Source organism: Hyla sarda, chromosome 5 (genome assembly GCF_029499605.1).
Source record: "Hyla sarda isolate aHylSar1 chromosome 5, aHylSar1.hap1, whole genome shotgun sequence".
Taxonomy (NCBI): domain Eukaryota; kingdom Metazoa; phylum Chordata; class Amphibia; order Anura; family Hylidae; genus Hyla; species Hyla sarda.
In genome coordinates this window covers 146671394-146690778 of record NC_079193.1, presented here as the reverse complement: position 1 = coordinate 146690778, position 19385 = coordinate 146671394, and the positions used below count along the sequence as shown (strand labels likewise).

The 19385-nt window shown below is 42.7% G+C and overlaps 1 protein-coding gene across 2 annotated transcripts in view; it reads left to right on the top strand.

Annotated features, from left to right (window-relative positions):
• STARD3NL (STARD3 N-terminal like) overlaps positions 1-19385 on the top strand; it is a 77986-nt gene that overhangs the window by 37566 nt on the left and 21035 nt on the right. The window contains exons 3-6 of one of the 2 annotated variants that reach the window (XM_056520467.1): positions 51-269; positions 1660-1924; positions 5987-6064; positions 7850-7927. In XM_056520467.1, the coding sequence (XP_056376442.1) occupies positions 1700-1924; positions 5987-6064; positions 7850-7927 (381 nt within the window). In that variant the 5' untranslated portion in view covers positions 51-269; positions 1660-1699. The remainder of the gene's footprint in view (positions 1-50; positions 270-1659; positions 1925-5986; positions 6065-7849; positions 7928-19385) is intronic. The other variant, XM_056520466.1, reaches the window with a different exon arrangement.

Below are 19385 nucleotides of genomic sequence, written 5' to 3'. Positions count from 1 at the left end.
CAGGAGTGACTGACAACCTATCCACACAGTAGATAATTTGTGGTTTTCAGATTTTCAGATTGCGATCACATAACCCACCTGCAGTGATGACATGTATAAATGCAGCTGAGCTGGGATGAAACAGATGACACTGCAGGAATACTTGTACTGAGTTGGCTTTATTAGGCAAAAAACAACAACAAAGTGCTTCTTTAATGAAAGTTTAAAATTCATTTTAGCCATAAGACTGCCCTCAGTTGCTATCGGAATCTATATTTTAGCTTTCTCAGGTATGTAAAGTTACATACGTTTTTCTTTTTCTTTATGATGGAAGCTTGTGGATGATGAGTACCACTGTCTTACAATGCAAAACATAGGGAGAAACTAACCGTTAAAATGTATTTGGTGTCCTTTATTTAGATTATGTACACTGCCCTCTGCTTTGCAAGTCTATTTTTAAAGGAAAACTGTCAGCTCCATGATGGCCCTTAAAGGGGTATTCCAGGAAAAAACTTTTTTTTTATATATCAACTGGCTCCAGAAAGTTAAACAGATTTGTAAATTACTTCTATTAAAAAATCTTAATAATTTCAGTACTTATGAGCTTCTGAAGTTAAGGTTGTTCTTTTCTGTCTAAGTGCTCTCTGATGACATCTGTCTCGGGAACCGCCCGGTTTAGAAGCAAATCCCCATAGCAAACCTCTGCTAAACTGAGTGGTTCCCGAGACACGTGTCATCATAGAGCACTAACACAGAAAAGAACAACCTTAACTTCAGAAGCTCATAAGTACGAAGATTTTTTAATAGAAGTAATTTACAAATCTGTTTAACTTTCTGGAGCCAGTTGATATGTAAAAAAAAGTTTTTCCCTGGAATACCCCTTTAAGTTGCCCTCAGTACCAGGTAACTTTTGTGTACAGCATTCTGATGCTCTACCTGTATTGGATGCCGCTTTTCCATTAAAAACAACTTTTATCATTAGTCCTAGAGCCCGGTATGTAAGCACGGAGGCAGAATCACAGCAAGATGCAATCAAGCTGACTCTGCCCTCCTCCCACCCATTCAGGCTTCATTAACACCCTAAGTGCTGGGAACTTCATGCAAAGCCCAATACTGAGCGTGTCAGTCAAGCCTGTGTGGATGGGAGGAGGGCAGGGGCAGCTTGGCTACATGTCTCTGTGTGTAAATGCCTGTGTGTAAATCAGCTACCTGTACCTGGTACTTTTGCCAGCTTATAGGCCATCAGGGAGTTGACAGTTTCCCTTTAAGGATACGTTTACATGTACAGGATTGGCTGCATATTTTGCTGGATATTTTCTGTAGCTGATTTTGCTACCCATTGAAGTCTATAAGTAGCAAAATCAGCTGCAGAAAATCTGCAGTAAAATATGAAATAGATTTTGTATATGTGAACATACCTTTTATGGCTTATTCCTGTTTAATACAATTAGGCATATTACCATCACCTAATGATCGGTGGAGTGCTCCTATCACTCCATATGCCCAAAAGGGCATATGAAATGGAGTTATGAGCTAACACAACCCACTTATGTGTTGTTTCTTACCAAGAGAGACCATTAGTGTTATAAAGCAAAGCAGACTGACCAGCCTGCAGCATAGAATATTCTGATTATCCTATACTTGTAACAACAGTTTATTTATTTGCCCAAATCCTTTTAGGTGATGATAAAGAAAAGAAGGCATCTTCTGCTCAGTCACAATGAACCAGCAGCCAGTTGACAGCGAGTACCCACAGAGCGGTGTCTTGAATTCTCATGGGTCATTGCTTGATGTCCATTCAATTAATAGTGCTGAGTTTGTGGCAAGACTTGAATCATATGAGGGCTCAGGGAAAAAAAGCATATCGGATGTCAGAAGAACGTTCTGCCTCTTTGTCACCTTTGACTTCCTGTTTGTAGCTTTGTTGTGGATCATAGAGCTAAATGTGAGTGATTCCATTTGACTACATGTTCCCTGTATATGGCACATATAGTGTTTTCTTTTAATATTAAAGCAATAAGGTGCACTTTCAGTTCCTTTTTTTCATAATATTTTAATATAAAAAGTTTGGCATTTATTGAAATAATTTTCTGTTAAGTAATGGACATGATTATGTGGCCACATGCCATTAAAATAAATTGAAAACAGCCAAGTGCACTTAGTCCAAAGGACAACCACCTCTTTTGTGGTCTCACACCTCCAAAAGTCATACATCTTTAAAGGGAAACTGACACCTTGTTCACCCACACATAAAGGAGATGTGCGGTGTATAACACTTATCCCCTATCCGCAGGAATGCTGGGACCCCCACAATCTCCTTTACGGGGTCCAGGCATTGCCGCGGGAGAGGCGGGGATGCACGAACACTGCATCTCTGCCTCTGCCACAGACATACATGAAGGGCGTGTCGGCCGCGGCATCATTCGGAGGCCATCATGCCTCCTGCACAGGAAAGCTGTATCAGAGCCCCCGTACAGGAGATCGCGAGGGTCCAAGCATTCGGACCCCCCACAATCAGACACCACAGATCTACTTTAACCTAATAAACAGAGTTATATATATTACCATTGCTAATCCCCCGCCTCGTGCAATTGAAGCGGGAGCTGGTATACAAATCTTTTCTGCCTTGACCTACTTCTGCTTTCATGTGCCAGCCCACTTCATAAATATTCATAGACCCTTTGCTGATGTAAGCTCAAGGTGGGTGGTCCTATGGGAGCAGGAGGGGATGGAGGCATGGAAGCTCTGTATGCCGACTCCTGCCTCCATTGTGCAGGAGGCATTATCATTGGTGCCTAAACACAGTCTGGAACTCCGGAACCAGACCATGAATCAGAGTGAGTTATGCCACTTTTTAATCAGGTTAAATATTGGTAAAATCTTCTTCCTCACCATGCATCTTAAAAAATATCCTGCCCGCAAGGGGGTGAGGATATAAAGTTTAAAAGTGTCCCCCTCGTGCCCCTTAAGTAGTCCCCTGGTTGGAGAGCTATGCTCACCTAGTCCCGTCTGCTGCGCTGTAATCACGCCCTCACAGCGTGATTGAAAGCACTCGTCACTGCTCTGCTGGCTAAGCATACAGAGCAGAGCAATGATGTGGGCCGTGGCCAGGCTGTAAATCCCAATAAAGAGGCAAAATTGGTGCACTGGGTATAGCGCTGGTTCTGCTAATTCCTATAAGGCTCATAGGACTTGTGGATATTTTTTAAGATGCATCAATAGAGTTTATTGACCCCAGTAAAAACAAAACAATGATACCTACAATAGCAATGACGCGTTTTGGGGGTTTGATTCCCCTTCCTCAGATTGGCATACAGGCAGTACATTACCCTCATCTTATCTGGATTGGTGATTGGAGTTACAAACCACCAAAACATGAGGTGCATAAAATAACATAAAATATATTCATAAACTGGTTTATACATTTCATAATTAAAACAAATATTTCTAAAATCTCCCATTATTTGCAGTATAAATATATAAAGTTATATAAAACATGTCGATGTCATTAGAGAAGCCAATGACATCGACATGTCCTATATAACTTTATGTATGTGATATTTATGTTGGAAGACACCTCCAGTAATAGATTTTACTGCACAGTGTGTGAAAATTACAACCATAGAAAATAATATGTTTAACCCCTTCTCACATCATGATGTACATCTGCAGTGCTGGCAGCTTGTGGTTAGGGATTTAGATAGCAGCAGCTGCCAGCTATATATTACATTTGCCATCCTGCTACATCGATGGAAAACATTTAATGATACAAATATAATAATTTTCAATAAAAAGTGTGAATAAGCAAACAAATTAAAAAGGTAATGCTGGGTTTATTTCACCCCCTCCCCCAAAAGTAATGAAATCATACATTATGGGGGAGATTTATCAAAACCTATGCAGAGGAAAAGTGGTACAGTTTCCCATAGCAACCAATCATATTGTGTATTTCATGTTTAAGAAGATCTCTGAAAAATAATAGAAGCAATCTGATTGTTGCTACAGGCAATTGCCCCTCTCTTCCCCTACACAGGTTTTGATACATTTCCCCCTATACGTGCCAATAATGTTGCATTAGATGCAAAAACAACTTTTCATATAGTTATGATGGTGCAACATTGAAACATCTTGACTTTTGGAACTACAGACTCCCTAAGGGGTTAATGCTGACTAAAAAGAGTAGTAATAGGCAGTGTTTGCTTTTTTTCCCCTTCTTTCATGGTGGGAGTATCGTATCGGTAAGTCCTGTGATAAGGAAGTGGCACAGGTTCTCCTTTTTGAAAAGAAGGAGATTAATCATTTAACTGGGAAGTAGTAGAAATATTACAGTTTTTGTTCCCATTGTGTGTTTATTATTATTATTTTTTTGGGCTGTATGTGAGGTTAGGAATGTTCTTTATGTATTTCTCTGACATACCATATTTATCGGGGTATAACATTCACCGGTCTATTACACGCACCCTAATTTTTCCAAGGAAATTTGGGTAAAGTTTTTTTACCTAAATATCCTTGTTAAAATGACGGCGCATGAGTGTTTTACCCTGATAAATCTTTCTGGCCCCACAGAAGCCACTGCAGTTCAATGATTTAAAGAGGCCGCTTTAAATCCTGTAACTGCCACCGTCTGGTTCCCATGTCCCTTTTAATCTTTCATATTTACCTGTCGGCGTGCTCCTGCAGGCTCCGGCGGCGTCCGGCACTGTCGCTGTGCGCTGACGAGTGACGTCCTCAACGCTTTTAGCGTAAAATTTTAGCTTCAGAAATACCTGTTCTATGCCAATAAATATGGTATGTCACTGTATAACAATAGATAATTGGCTACAATTTTGGAAGGAAATGTTTCCTGTTTGAGTGTTTTTTTTTTTTGTTTTTGTTTGTTTCTTTGTGATGGTCCACTACAGTTTTCCCAACCAGGGTACCTTTGGCTGTACTGGCATGCTGGGAGTTTAGTTTTGCAACAGCTGGAGGCCCCTGGTTGGGAAACACTGGTCCACTGTATAGGAAAAGGCATTCTGCTATGCTTTTCTATACAGCATAAAAAAGAAAAAAGTATGCTGACAGATGCCAGTCTACAGAGGCCAAAAAGACTCTTTGGCCTCCTTTAGGATCATGTGGGCCTGTGGCTACATGCAGCATATGCAGAAGCTTTCCTGTTGCAAAATCCAAAGGGGTTCACCTAAATGCCTAAGTTAAAGAAATTGCTTCAGTTATGGGAGTGGAAGGGGCACATGCCAAGGCAGTATGGGAGCGAGATGTAAGGGAATTTTGGAGTTAACTAGGAAGGCTAGGAAAAAGGGAAGGGTGGGCATGGGCAGCCTTTATCAGGGAGGGGCTGAAAGGGTAGGAGCTAGTCGGGCAGTGTAGTGAGGAAGTTGCCGGCACACCCTGTTTGTTAATAGGCTGGGAGGTACCTGGATATTCCGGGTGGTTAAGTTGCAGTGGCGAAAGCTGGAGGGAGATTTGGGGACACTTTTTAAGAGAATGGTGGTCATTGGCTTGAATATTCTGGTTATTGTGAAGCTGGCATGGTACCCAGCTGATTGGGGCAAAGTAGGAGACCTGACGGAGATAAGCTGCCATTAAGTCTTCCTCCTGCTAAGTGGTGTACATAAGATTGGGATATATTTTTTTTATTTATTTATTTTTTTTTATGTTTTTTGCTCATAATAATGTTACATGGGTAGTGTTCACCTGGTTATTTTAGTTGTTTATATTGGTATATATAAGTATTTTTTTAATAAATGTGGCTTGGCTGTGATTGTTTGCACCACAACAATGACTCTGTATTTTATGAGTGTAGAGGGGATTTGGTGAAGAAGATTAAAACAAATCTATACGATCCTAGTGATATAGCTGCCATGTGAAAATTCACACAGATTTTTTTCTGCTGGTGTATTTGGAGTTTTGTAAAACCATATTCACATATCAGTATATTGTACTGTACTTTGATAAAAATGTTAAATATTCTGTAACATATATATATATATATATATATTTTTTATTCTAGGCACATGTTAATATTCTAGAGGCCTTGCAGAAAGAAGTTTTACATTATGACTACTATTATTCGTTCTTTGACATCTTTGTAAGTATTTATGTGTGAAGTAAGAGTTCTAATGTACTTTACATGTGGTATAGGGGTTGAAAACTTTTAGCCACTAGTTAGGAAGGCAACACACTTGAAGTATCTAGTACTTTGCAGCACATTACATTACAAAGTTATACAGTGACCCCCCCGACCTACGATGGCCCCGACATACGATAATTTCAACATGCGATGGCCACTCAGAGGCCATCGCATGTTGAAGGCAGAATCAACATACGGTGCCCCGTGTGCTCTGGTGATGGTCTCTTTCCTGTCCTCGGGGCTCCGGAGCATCCTCTTCGGGATCCCCTGCATCTCCAGCGCTCTCCTTCGTCGTCATCACGTAGAGCGACGTTCCCGGCCAGCAGAGACGGTCCGGAGCATCGGGGACACCCCAGGGACGACATCAGGGCATGGGTGACGGTCCGTAGCAGCAGGGACAGGTGAGTATAACTTCCTATTCTTTCCATTGCATGATGGTTTATTTGGAACGGATTACCATCTCATGTTGAGGGACCATTGTACTTGTACTTGTATTATGTATGTGCGTGAATGATTATTGTTAGTGCACCATGATGTACATTTACATCATGTGCATGGAGTGAGTGCAGGATACGGCTGGTCCTCACTCATAATGACGGACATCAGCACTCATGCTAATGTCCCCCATTAACCCTTTAGATGCCGTGATGATCAATGCTGAATCTGGATGGGAAAATAAGCGTTATGGCTCTTAAAGGACGAGAAGGAAAAACGAAAATGCAAAAATTTAAATTGCCAAAGGGCAAAATGATCTGTGTCGTTAAGGGGTTCATACTGGCTAATAGAAGATTTCCAAATGTATACACCTGTGTGCCATGTACCACTTGGCTCTGCAACAGGCAATTAGCAATGAGGCTACTTAGACATAACTTTAATGGGAATACCCGATCCAAAATTTAGCATCATATAAAGCAAGCTGCAGTTTGCAAGGCCCCGTAGACTCGCCAAAAAGGAATTTTTCATCAGAAAATGACCTCTTGTTTTAATCTGGTAATTATGCTAAACATTTTTAGGAACTTTTGGTGATGTTTTTCCAAATATTTAAATTTTACAATCTACATTATAAAACAATCCTGAAGTCCTAATAAAAGGTTTTCAGTTTGAACCCTCAGCCTAATAACTGACACTTCCTAAAGATCCCCTATATTGTAAAGAAATATAAACCTCTCCTATAGAAATGATTAGGTTCTGCTCCAGACTGTTCCAATATCCATATAGCTTGCTCTAAAGCAGTGCAAAACAGTTCACACAAGGTCGCTGCTCCCATAATAATGTACAAAAAAATTTAATTTAGAATGTTTATCTCAGAATATAGAGGTAAAGTAGAAAAAAAGAACATGTTGCCATATCTACTATCTAGCGGTACTCTGGAAAAAAAATCTAGGTGATACAAGGCAAACACATTCAGGATACTGTTTAAGGGTAGGGTCACACGAAGTGTATCCACAGCAAACAAATGGCGGCTGCTTCCCCTGCTCCCTTATCTAGGCCAAGAGCGGCAGCGATGCCTGGAGTACACTGTGCATGCACACGCAACTTGCAGCTCCTCTCTGCTTGTAGCGGCGGATTGCTGCTGAGAGCAGGACACACGGGCACAGCTGGAGGCACACTCTAGGGACAAGAAGTAGTCAAATATGCTACGTGTGACCCTACCCTTAAACAGCATTCAGATATAGCTTTAATATATTATTTAGTGTTAGAAACCATGAATTCATTTTAATGCCATCTTCTTTTTCTCCACAGTTGTTATCATTCTTTCGATTTATCGTTCTAATTGTTGCATATGCAATATGCAAACTGCACCACTGGGGGGCAGTAGCGGTAGGTATCTACTTTTTTGCGGTTGTATGAATGCAGTGAAGACAGTTATGTGTTTTATGCTGACTGTGCTGGTTATACAAATCCTAAAGCTGTTTGGATCTCTACAAGGTCCTCTATACACTTACACATTCAGTCCAGCTGAGTATGCATATGTTCTGAGTGGATAAAGGGGAGTATTTTGCTGCCAGACACCGTTGGCAGCGTCTGAGCTCCCAACAGAACATAAGGATAGGGCAAGTTAAAGGGGTACTCCGGGGAAAGCCTTTTTTCTTTTAAATCAACAGGTGGCAGAAAGTTAAACATATTTGTAAATAACTTATATTAAAAAATCTTAATTCTTTCTGTACTTATTAGCTGCTAAATACTACAGAGGAAATTCTTTTCTTTTTGGAATGCTCTCTGATGACATCACGAGCACAGTTCTCTCTGCTGCCGTTATTATAATAATAATAACGCTTTATTTATTGTTGTCCTTAGTGGGATTTGAACCCAAGTCCCCAGCACTGCAAGGCAGCAGTGCTAACCACTGAGCCACCATGCTGTTCTTGGCATAGATCTGCTTTGCACCTGCTATGCATGGTTGCTAAAATGGACAGAGATGTCAGCAGAGAGCACTGTGCTCGTGATGTCATCATTTTTCCAAAAAGAAAGGAATTTTCTCTGTAGCATTCAGCAGCTAATAAGTACTGGAAGGATTAAGATTTTATAATAGAAGTAATTTACAAATATGTTTAACTTTCTGCCACCAGTTGATTTAAAAGAAAAAAGGTTTTCACCGGAGTACCCCTTTAAATCCAAATGCCTCTCATGTGCTAGTTTGTTAGATAACACTGCAGTTTTAAAAATAATGGGAAATATAAAAGAAGGACTTATACTTCCTCTTTTTGCTGGACCCACTTCTGGTTTTGGCTTAAAAGATTGCAGCAGCTTTTATTTCAAATAAGTTGTGTGACATAATTTAAAAGGCTTTGTTGTGTGGACCTGGGGGGTTAAAGGGGTTATCCAGGAAAATACTTTTTTTTATATATCAACTGGCTCCAGAAAGTTAAACAGATTTGTAAATTATTTATATTAAAAAATCTTAATCCTTTCAGTACTTATGAGTTTCTGAAGTTTAGGTTGTTCTTTTCTGTCTAAGTAATCTTTGATGACACGTGTCTCGGGAACCGCCCAGTTTAGAAGAGATTTGCTATGGGGATTTGCTTCTAAACTGGGCGTTTCCCGAGACACAACCTTAACTTCAGAAGCTCATAAGTACTGAAAGGATTAAGATTTTTTAATAGAAGTAATTTACAAATCTGTTTAACTTTCTGGAACCAGTTGATATATAAAAAAAAGTTTTTTCCTGGAATACCCCTTTAAGTCAACCATTAAACAGGTAGTAAGCAATTTATAACTTGTGGTCTTCAGTGCAGTAGAAGTGGGTTCCATGACTTCTCACTTTTTGTTGTGTTGTGACCTTGTGCTAAAATAAATAAAAAATATAGTTTCCACCATTACTCTGCATCCAATACCCCAAAGTGAAAACAGAGTTTTACAATTTTTGTGAGATGTTTCTACACCTTGACTGGAGTCACCTGTGGTAACTTCAGGTGATTGGACATGATTTGAATAATACACATTCCTGATGCAAAAATTGTCATGAAATACACAAAAATTATTAAAAGCAAGTAAAATGGATATGGAGGTGCAAGAGAAATGTCAAGGAGGACAAGAACTAAAGTTGGTGGCTAGGAAATTATATGCAGCATAAATACAGGAAATCCAATTATGATCCCCATAGTATCACCAGGTATATGCCAAATATTAAGTACAAGGTGTATCAACAATGGTAAATGCTATCAGATACAATATATAAACATAAGACAGCAATGTGCAAGTTACTCGAAATGAGAGGATAGCATACCACGCAACACGCCAAACCCAACGTTTCGCTATTGCTTCATCCGGGGCGTAGTCATGATCAGGACTAACCTCTTATTTGTATTGCGCCAAGACCAATCATCTACAGCTCCCTGGATCAGCTGGTAGCAGCGTAAATAAGCCGCAACATGTCAGCGTCATAGACATGGTGCCGACAGTGTTGCCGGACCTTCAGGACTTCAGAGGAAACTACCCAATCATAGATGCTGTAGAATTGGTCACGTGACACGGCCATCATTCTGTCACATGGTGCGGGCACATGATCATGCAGCCGAGCGGAGGCCAAGGGAAACTGAGTGCCTCCGAGTCACAAGCTGACACTTACATAAGTGCCGCCCACTTACCGCCCATTGGGAGAGCTCAGGCAAGCGACAGGTAGATAGTTACACCAATAGAGAAGCCAATTATTGCGCAACCAAGGCATACGGAGACCGCAGAACACTGCAGTGGACATATAATATCAGCAGCAGTCCTCCGCAGACTCCGGCCCCCTCAATGCCCAAACAATAGACAAAGCCATAAGCAAATATTGACATATACATAAAAAATTATAAATAATGATGTAAACATGACACCATAATGTAATATTTGGTCGGTATAACAACAAAGCATACAGAAAGTACAATTCTACATCATATTCAACTAATATTGATTTTAAAAGGTAAGTATATAAAATCCATAATGATGTAAGAAATGAATGATACGTATAAAGTAGTAAGTGAATGTTAGCCGTGTATTGCCGGTGAATCAAAGCTTGTCAATCTATAGTGAACAAAAAAGCATTTAAGAAATACCATCTAGACTTATCAGTCAAAAATGTGCTATAAGCATGTAGGGGGGTACCATAAAGTGTACCCAAAGTGCATGTGCAAAAATCTGATATAGAAGAGCAACATAAAGAGAGGTCCATACAGTGACCATGAAAAGGAAAATGAAAAAGGGAAAAGAAAAGATAGTGGAAAAGTGAGTAGATGTGCAAGAGTGCAAAAGAGTGAAAAATGAGTGAATACTTACCCATAGATAAATAATCCATAATGTATAATGTAGAAGCAACCTATAAATAATAATACATTATACCCAAAGGAATACCTAGATAGATAAACATAGAGAATTATTTTGTAATGGCCTACAGGTAAAAAGCCACATTAATAACATATTATTATATGTTTCACAATGTTTTTATTGAATTTTATAAACATAAGAAATGTAACATATAACATAATAGGACATCAGATGTGTCAGAGTTTATATATGAACATGCATAATAACCTTGACTGGTGGAGCATAATTGTTCATCCAAACAGTGTTACGTATATTCACAAAGGATCTATCAGGTCCAAAGGGACCTTCATTGAAATTTGAGAGCAAGATAATAACAATAAGAAAGAAAACAATAAAATAGTGAGTCTCCATAACTTCTACAAAATCAATCAAAATTGCTGCATCAGGCAGTTGTCTGGTATTTGGTAGAATTCAGAATCGAGGTCTTACAAGGGTCAGCCGTCTTATACACTCGAAGAACCGCTCTTTTGTGTGTAGTAAGCTTAATTGTATCATTACTTAGTTTACATATAAGGGTCTATGGGGGTTTATAAAGCTTAATCCAGGATTACCATGAGGCTGTACACTCATCTCTTTTTCCCCTTTGACCAAAAAGTATTAGCTCATAGTTATAATGAGATAGCAGTGTATGTATTAATTCGTTAATGTGTGGAATCTCTTTTGATTTCCATTTGGAGGCTAGTAACATTTTATATGACAAACATATGTGTACAATCGGAGTTTGTATGTTTTTTGGGAGATCTTCCAGACCCAGAAGTAATAGAAGTAATTCATCTTTAGGTTGTGAACAATGAGGGATCAATTTCAAAATCATACTTTTTACTTCTGAAACAAAGGTAAGTATGGCCGGGCAAGTGAGGAAGATATGTTTTAGGGAGCCTTGTTCCCCACAATCCCTCCAACATAGTGGCGACAGGTGAGGAAAAATCAAAGATAATTTTTTAGGTGTGTAGTACCATCTATTGACAAACTTGCAATGATGTTCCCATAAATTAGCACATACTGTTGCTTTTTTATCTTTAAGGATGTATTCAGCCATTTAGATTCAGAGAATGATTGTCCCAAGTCGGATTCCCATCGTGCCATCCCCGAATTTTTGTTTAACCGTTTGTCTTCATTAAAATAGGAATAAAAGTTTTTAAGTCCTTTTTTTTTCTCCTTTACAGGATCAAGGAACCAAGTATGGAGGCTTTTTGGGAGCGTAGAATAGGATTCAGGGAATTTTTGCAAGTGCTTCTGTAGAATGTTGTAATATTTTTTATCGGATTCGGGTATTTTGTAGTTTGACTGTAATTCATCAAATGATAGCATTTTGTTATTCCTAAGTACATCAGAGATGTATTTAATGCCCAGATCCTCCCAATGTAGTATGTTCAGTTTAGGGAGAAAGAGCTGGAGAGATTGTAGTGGTATCGGGGAGTCCATGGTACCCTCAATTTTGTCAATGTTTATAATACTTGAACTCCACACTTTGCCCGCTATTGAGAGGGTTGGGGGAATTCCAGGTCTATTAAGTAATTGGAAGCGTGATTTATTTAATAGGGTAGTGCTCCAGTTCTCTATTTTAGTAATATTTGATTCAAGCTTAACCCATGGTTTCTGTTATTCTAGGGGTATTAGCCATTCCAGGGATTGCCTGATAATAATAGAACAGATTATTATATGTAAATGACCTAGGGGATCATAATTGGACAAATATCACAATTTGATACAGCCCAAAACACAGTGACCGAAAATAAAAAATTATACATTTTTTGGGTAGGTAGAACAATCCTGAAGAGGAGATCAGTTCGGGGAGAGTGCAAACAAAACTGTTCCAGTGGTAATCTGCAAATTAGAGGAAAGAAACAAATTAAAATCAATTAAAAAACATAACAAAAAACTCCTCTGAGCTGAAAAGATCACCCGAAAGGAACAAAAGAGGGGGCATGGAAAGTTGGGGGAACTCCAGGCAGAAAAATGCCCAAGAGCCTATACCTAAAGTTATTGTGGGTCATCGTTCCAAGTCGGAAAATCCAGCGAGTCTCACGTTGTGCCAATATGCCTTTGTGCGAAAGGCCAATTGCCTTTGCATGGTCCAATTGCTACATGGTCTATGCCTTTAAAATGAAGGCGAGAGCTGTCACACTGATGGTACTGTTTAAAATGACACGGAATAGACTTTGTGTGTTTGATCAGTTTCCCCTTTTGCCGCTTGTATATCCAAAACATGTTCCCTGATTCTGCAGCGAAACTCTCTGGTTGTCATGCCGATGTACATAAGATTACACAGGCATATAGTGCAGGTGATGGGATGTTGAATCTCGTATGTCCTAGTCCCTAGGGCATCACAAAATTGTGTTATTCTGTCCATTTTCTTGCATGCTACACACTTACCACATGCTGAGCTGCCACATCGCAGACCCTTGCAGCCAAAGAGGTACTGATCATCTTGCATCGTGTAGTAGCTATGCACCAACATGTTTTGATGTTACTGGATCAACGATAAGTGATGAGAAGAAGGTAACATATCACATAGAACTGGATCTGTTAAAAGAATGGACCAGTGACGTTTCAGGATATCCATCACCTGTGAGCTTTTAGAGTTGTAATCAAAGATGCATCTGATCTGTTCTGTAGAATTCCTTACCTCTTTCCTTGTACACAACAAAGAAGTACGGTTTTGTGCTCTCGCCCTTCTGTGGGCATATTTGATACGATTGCTGTATCCACTTTCCTTAAATCTCATTTTCAAGTCTTCTGCTTGTCTGTCAAAGCGTGTCATCAGAGCACAACCGCCTGGCTTGTAAAAAGTGTCCATATGGGATATTTTTTACGAGATGGGATGGATGTGCTGAACTGGCGTGTAAAATGGTGTTGGCAGCAGTACTTTTTCTATATAGATCTGTCTGGATGTAGTCTTCATCATCCACCTGTATCTGGATATCAATAAAATCGATGTTGGTACGACTCATCCTGTATGTTAATTTTAAGTTTAGATCATTGTCATTCAAATAACACATAAACCTCTCCAATTCTTCACATGTCCCCTGCCAGATAATCAAAATGTCATTGATGCAGCGACCCCATGATACCAGTTTATCAATGTGGGGCGCTACATCCTGTCACGGATCGGCAGGCTGGAGGTGGATCCTCTGTGTCAGAGAGGGTTTGGCGAGGACCGTGTCGGTGGACCGGTTCTAAGTAGCTACTGGTTTTCACCAGAGCCCGCCGCAAAGCGGGATGGTCTTGCAGCGGCGGTAGCAACCAGGTCGTATCCACCGGCAACGGCTCAACCTCTCTGACTGCTGAGATAGGCATGGTACAAGGGATAAGGCAAGAGCAAGGTCGGACGTAGCAGAAGGTCAGGGCAGGCAGCAAGGATCGTAGTCAGGGGCAACGGCAGGAGGTCTGGAACACGGGCTAGGAACACACAAGGGAACGCTTTCACTAGGCACAAGGGCAACAAGATCCGGCAAGGGAGTGCAGGGGAAGTGAGGTATAAGTAGGGAGTGCACAGGTGGAAACTAATCAAGCTAATTGGGAAGATTGGGCCAGGCACCATCATTGGTGCACTGGCCCTTTAAATCTAGAGAGCTGGCGCGCGCGCGCCCTAGAGAGCGGAGCCGCGCGCGCCAGAGCATGACAGCCGGGGACCGGGACAGGTAAGTGACCCGGGACGCGATTCGCGAGCGGGCGCGTCCCACTGTGCGAATCGCATCCCCGACGGCCATGTCAGTGCAGCGCTCCCGGTCAGCGGGACTGACCGGGGCGCTGCAGGGAGAGAGACGCCGTGAGCGCTCCGGGGAGGAGCGGGGACCCGGAGCGCTCGGCGTAACAGTACCCCCCCCCCCTTGGGTCTCCCCCTCTTCTTGGAGCCTGAGAACCTGAGGATAAGACTTTTGTCCAGGATGTTGTCCTCAGGTTCCCAAGATCTCTCCTCTGAGCACTCGACTACAAAGGGTCCAAGATAACGTGGTCCGAGATAAAAACTGGGGACACGGAAGCCGATATACTTGGCGGAGAGCCACACAAAAACAGGAGGAGCTCTTCTCTTTTTTCCGGCAAGCTTCTTCACCCGGGATGAGGCCAGCATGAGGAATTTCAGAGTCTTTTTCCAGATGATGGCGAAGCCCCGGGAAACCACATCAACAGCGGGCACACAAGAAGGCGTGGGGGTGGGAAGGGAGGGAAGAGGGTCAAGCCCGGCACGGGGCAGAGTGTCAACAGGACGGGAGCCGTGAGGAGGAGACACAGCATAGTCCAGACAGGCCTTGGGGAGGCCAGGTAAAGGGGGAGACACAGAGGCTTTACTGACGGGACTGGGAGCAGACGTGAGGCACTTTCTGTGGCAAGAAGTACCCCAGCTCCCGATCTCCCCGATGGTCCAGACAAGGGCAGAAGATGGGGGTTGGAGCCATGGCAGACCGAGGGGGACTTCAGAGGAGCATTTGGGCAAAACAAAAAGTTCCATGCTCAAGAGCAGGGGTTCTGTGCGGTAACGCACAGTGCAGTATAGAAGTAAATCTTCTTTCTTCCTGCGGCGAGTCCTCTCTTCAGGGGTCAGGCGGGACCGATCCACTTGCATAGCCTCCTCGGCGGGAGGCACAGGGGTGGATTGCAAAGGATACTGTGAGAGAGGTGCTCCGGGCGGTGTGGCACATGGCAGGGCCTTCCCAGGCAGGAGACCACGGCAGAGTCTAGAGTCCCCATCAAATTTGTCCGGCAGGGACAAGCAGGGGTTAGGAGCGGCCGGTCGCTGCGGAGGAGTTGCAGGAGCCGGCGGAGGAGATGGTTGTTGCAGCTGCTGTGTCTGTGACTGAAGTTGCTGTATCTGCGGCAGCAGCTGCTGTATCTGTGACTGAAGTTGCTGTGTCACGGTGGTCAAGTATGCCAGCTGGTGATTTCGTTGGGTGATCATTAGGGATTGCTGGGCGATCACCGTGGAAATGTCGGCAAGACTTGACAGCGGCACCTCAGCGGAATCCATGGCCGGATCTACTGTCACGGATCGGCAGGCTGGAGAGGGTTTGGCGAGGACCGTGTCGGTGGACCGGTTCTAAGTAGCTACTGGTTTTCACCAGAGCCCGCCGCAAAGCGCCATGGTCTTGCAGCGGCGGTAGCAACCAGGTCGTATCCACCGGCAACGGCTCAACCTCTCTGACTGCTGAGATAGGCATGGTACAAGGGATAAGGCAAGAGCAAGGTCGGACGTAGCAGAAGGTCAGGGCAGGCAGCAAGGATCGTAGTCAGGGGCAACGGCAGGAGGTCTGGAACACGGGCTAGGAACACACAAGGGAACGCTTTCACTAGGCACAAGGGCAACAAGATCCGGCAAGGGAGTGCAGGGGAAGTGAGGTATAAGTAGGGAGTGCACAGGTGGAAACTAATCAAGCTAATTGGGCCAGGCACCATCATTGGTGCACTGGCCCTTTAAATCTAGAGAGCTGGCGCGCGCGCACCCTAGAGAGCGGAGCCGCGCGCGCCAGAGCATGACAGCCGGGGACCGGGACAGGTAAGTGACCCGGGACGCGATTCGCGAGCGGGCGCGTCCCGCTGTGCGAATCGAATCCCCGACGGCCATGTCAGTGCAGCGCTCCCGGTCAGCGGGACTGACCGGGGCGCTGCAGGGAGAGAGACGCCGTGAGCGCTCCGGGGAGGAGCGGGGACCCGGAGCGCTCGGCGTAACATATCCGATGAAAAGAGGGTCCTTTCCCACAACCCCAGTAAAAGGTTAGCGTATGAGGGTGCACAGGAGCTGTAGGAAAGGTACCCCCTTAATAATAAAGAAATTGTGGGTCAACTTAAAAGTCAAAAGATCCAACAAAAACTAACATAAATTGGGATTGATGTTGTTACTCTCCAAAAAGAACTTTGTGGCTGCTATTCTCTGTATGTGGTGGATGGAAGTATATAAGGCTTCCACATCACAGGTTATCAGCAGCATATTGGGGTCTCAATGTGTCCCCTCTAGTTTCCTAAACACATCATTGGAATCTTTAATGTATGATGGTAGAAGTTCAACCAAAGGCTGTAAATGAAAATCAATACATTTGCATACCAGTTCTGTTAGTGAGTTGGATCCTGATACTATAGGGCGTAAGCCATCCATCTGTTTTTGAGTCAAAAGGCCATTGTCTCTCGCGGATTCCAAAATAAGTATTAGTTCAGATCTATAAGACAGTAAAGGGTTAAACGTCAAGCGTTGATAGCAAGTATTATCCTGTAACTGTCTCAACATATCCTTTTCTAACATGGCCCTAGGCCAGATTACTACATTTCCACCTCTACATTTCTTTATTTTTAAGAGGGTACCTTTCCTACAGCTCCGTGGAACAGCAATAGGGCATCCTGTGCGCCCTCATATGCTAAGGCTGGGTTCAAATCGGCGGTTTTCCCACCGGACCTAAAACCGTGATGGACCACAGTTTTAGGTCTGGTGGGAAAATCGCATACGGGACAAAAATGAGCCGACCGGAGTCATCACTTCCCTACGGTCGGCTCATTGAAATACATTACATACGGGCCACATACGGCAGGGATACGGGAGGGCCTGGTTTTAGCTCTCCCCAGCTGTATGCGGTCCCATATTGCTTAAAACGTGATGTGAGCCCAGCCTAACGTTTTCCTGGTGTTGTGGTAAAGTACCCTCTTTTCATCGGATGTAGCACCCCGCATTGATAAACTGGTATCATGGGGTCGCTGCATCGATGACATTTTGATTATCTGGCAGGGTACATGTGAAGAATTGGAGAGGTTTATGGGTTATTTGAATGACAATGATCTAAACTTGAAATTAACTTACAAGATGAGTTGTACCTACATCGATTTTTGTATCCAGATACAGGTGGATGATGAAGGCTACATCCAGACAGATCTATATAGAAAAAGTACTGCTGCCAACACCATTTTACATGTCAGTTCAGCACATCCATCCCATCTCATAAAAAATATCCCATATGGACAATTTTTACAAGCCAGGCGGTTGTGCTCTGATGACACGCTTTGACAGACAAGCAGAAGACCTGAAAATTAGATTTTAGGAGACTGGGTACAGCAATTGTATCAATAATGCCCACAGAAGGGCGAGAGCACAAAACTGTACTTCTTTGTTGTGTACAAGGAAAGAGGTAAGCAATTCTACAGAACAGATCAGATGAATCTTTGATTACAACGCTAAAAGCTCACAGGTGATGGATATCCTGAAAAGTCACTGGTCCATTCTTTTAACAGATCCAGTTCTATGTGATATGTTACCTTCTCCGGCGATCATTTATAGTTGATCCAGTAACATTTAAGACATGTTGGTGCATAGCTACTACACGATGCAAGATGATCAGTACCTCTTTGGCTGCAAGGGTCCACAATGTGGCAGCTCAGCATGCGGTAAGTGTGTAGCACTCAAGAACATGGACAGAACAACACAATTTCGTGATGCCCTAGGGACTAGGACATACAAGATTCGACATCCCATCGCCTGCACTACTAAAGGGGTAGTTTACGCAGCTATATGCCCGTGTAATCTTATGTACATAGGCATGACAACCAGAGTTTCGCTGCAGAATCGGGGAACCTGTTTTGGATATACAAGCGGCAAAAGATTAAACTGATCCAACACACTTGAAGTCTATTCCGCGTCATTTTAAACAGTACCATCAGTGTGACAGCTCTCTCTTTTTGTTTTAGAGGCATAGGCCATGTAGCAATTGGACCACGCAAAGGCAATTGACCTGGCATATTGGCACAACGGGACACTCTCTGGATTTTCCAACTAGCAATGAAGACCCCGCAAGGATTAAATGAGGTGAATAGCTATGCCCCCTTCCTGTAGAGTTTTTTTCTTATTGTTATAGCGCTTTCGGTATAGTCGCTCGGGCGTTTTTCTGCCTGGGGTGCCCCCCAACTTTTTGTTTCCTTTTATTTTCAGATTACCACTGGAGCGGTTTTATTTCCACTCTCGCTGGACTGATCTTCAGGATTGTTCTATCTACCCAAAAAATTTATACTTTTTTCCTCTCGGTCACTGTGTTTTGGGCTGTACCAAATTGTGATATTTGTCCAATTGTGATCCCCTAGGTCATTTACCTGTAGGCTATTACAATATAACTCTCTGTTTTTCTATCAAGGTATTCCTTTGGGTATAATTTATTATTATTTATAGGTTGCTTCTACATTATACATTAAGGATTATTTAGCTATGGATAAGAATTCACTAATTTCTCGTTCGCTCTTCATTGGGGGACACCTAACTGATGGGTATATGCTCCAGCCACTAGGAGGCGCTGACATTAGGAAAAAGAAAAGTCGGCTCCTCCCTGGTAGGATATACCCACCCACCTGCAGTAAGGCAACCAGTTTTAGGTAGTGTCACTTAGGAGGTAGGCACACAGGTCTGGAGCTCTCCAGACCCTGTCTTTTATTATTTTCTAGTTATGGCTGTTTAGTCAGGTTCTTTACTCCTTTTTGTTTCCCTTTTTCAGGTGGGGGTTCAGGA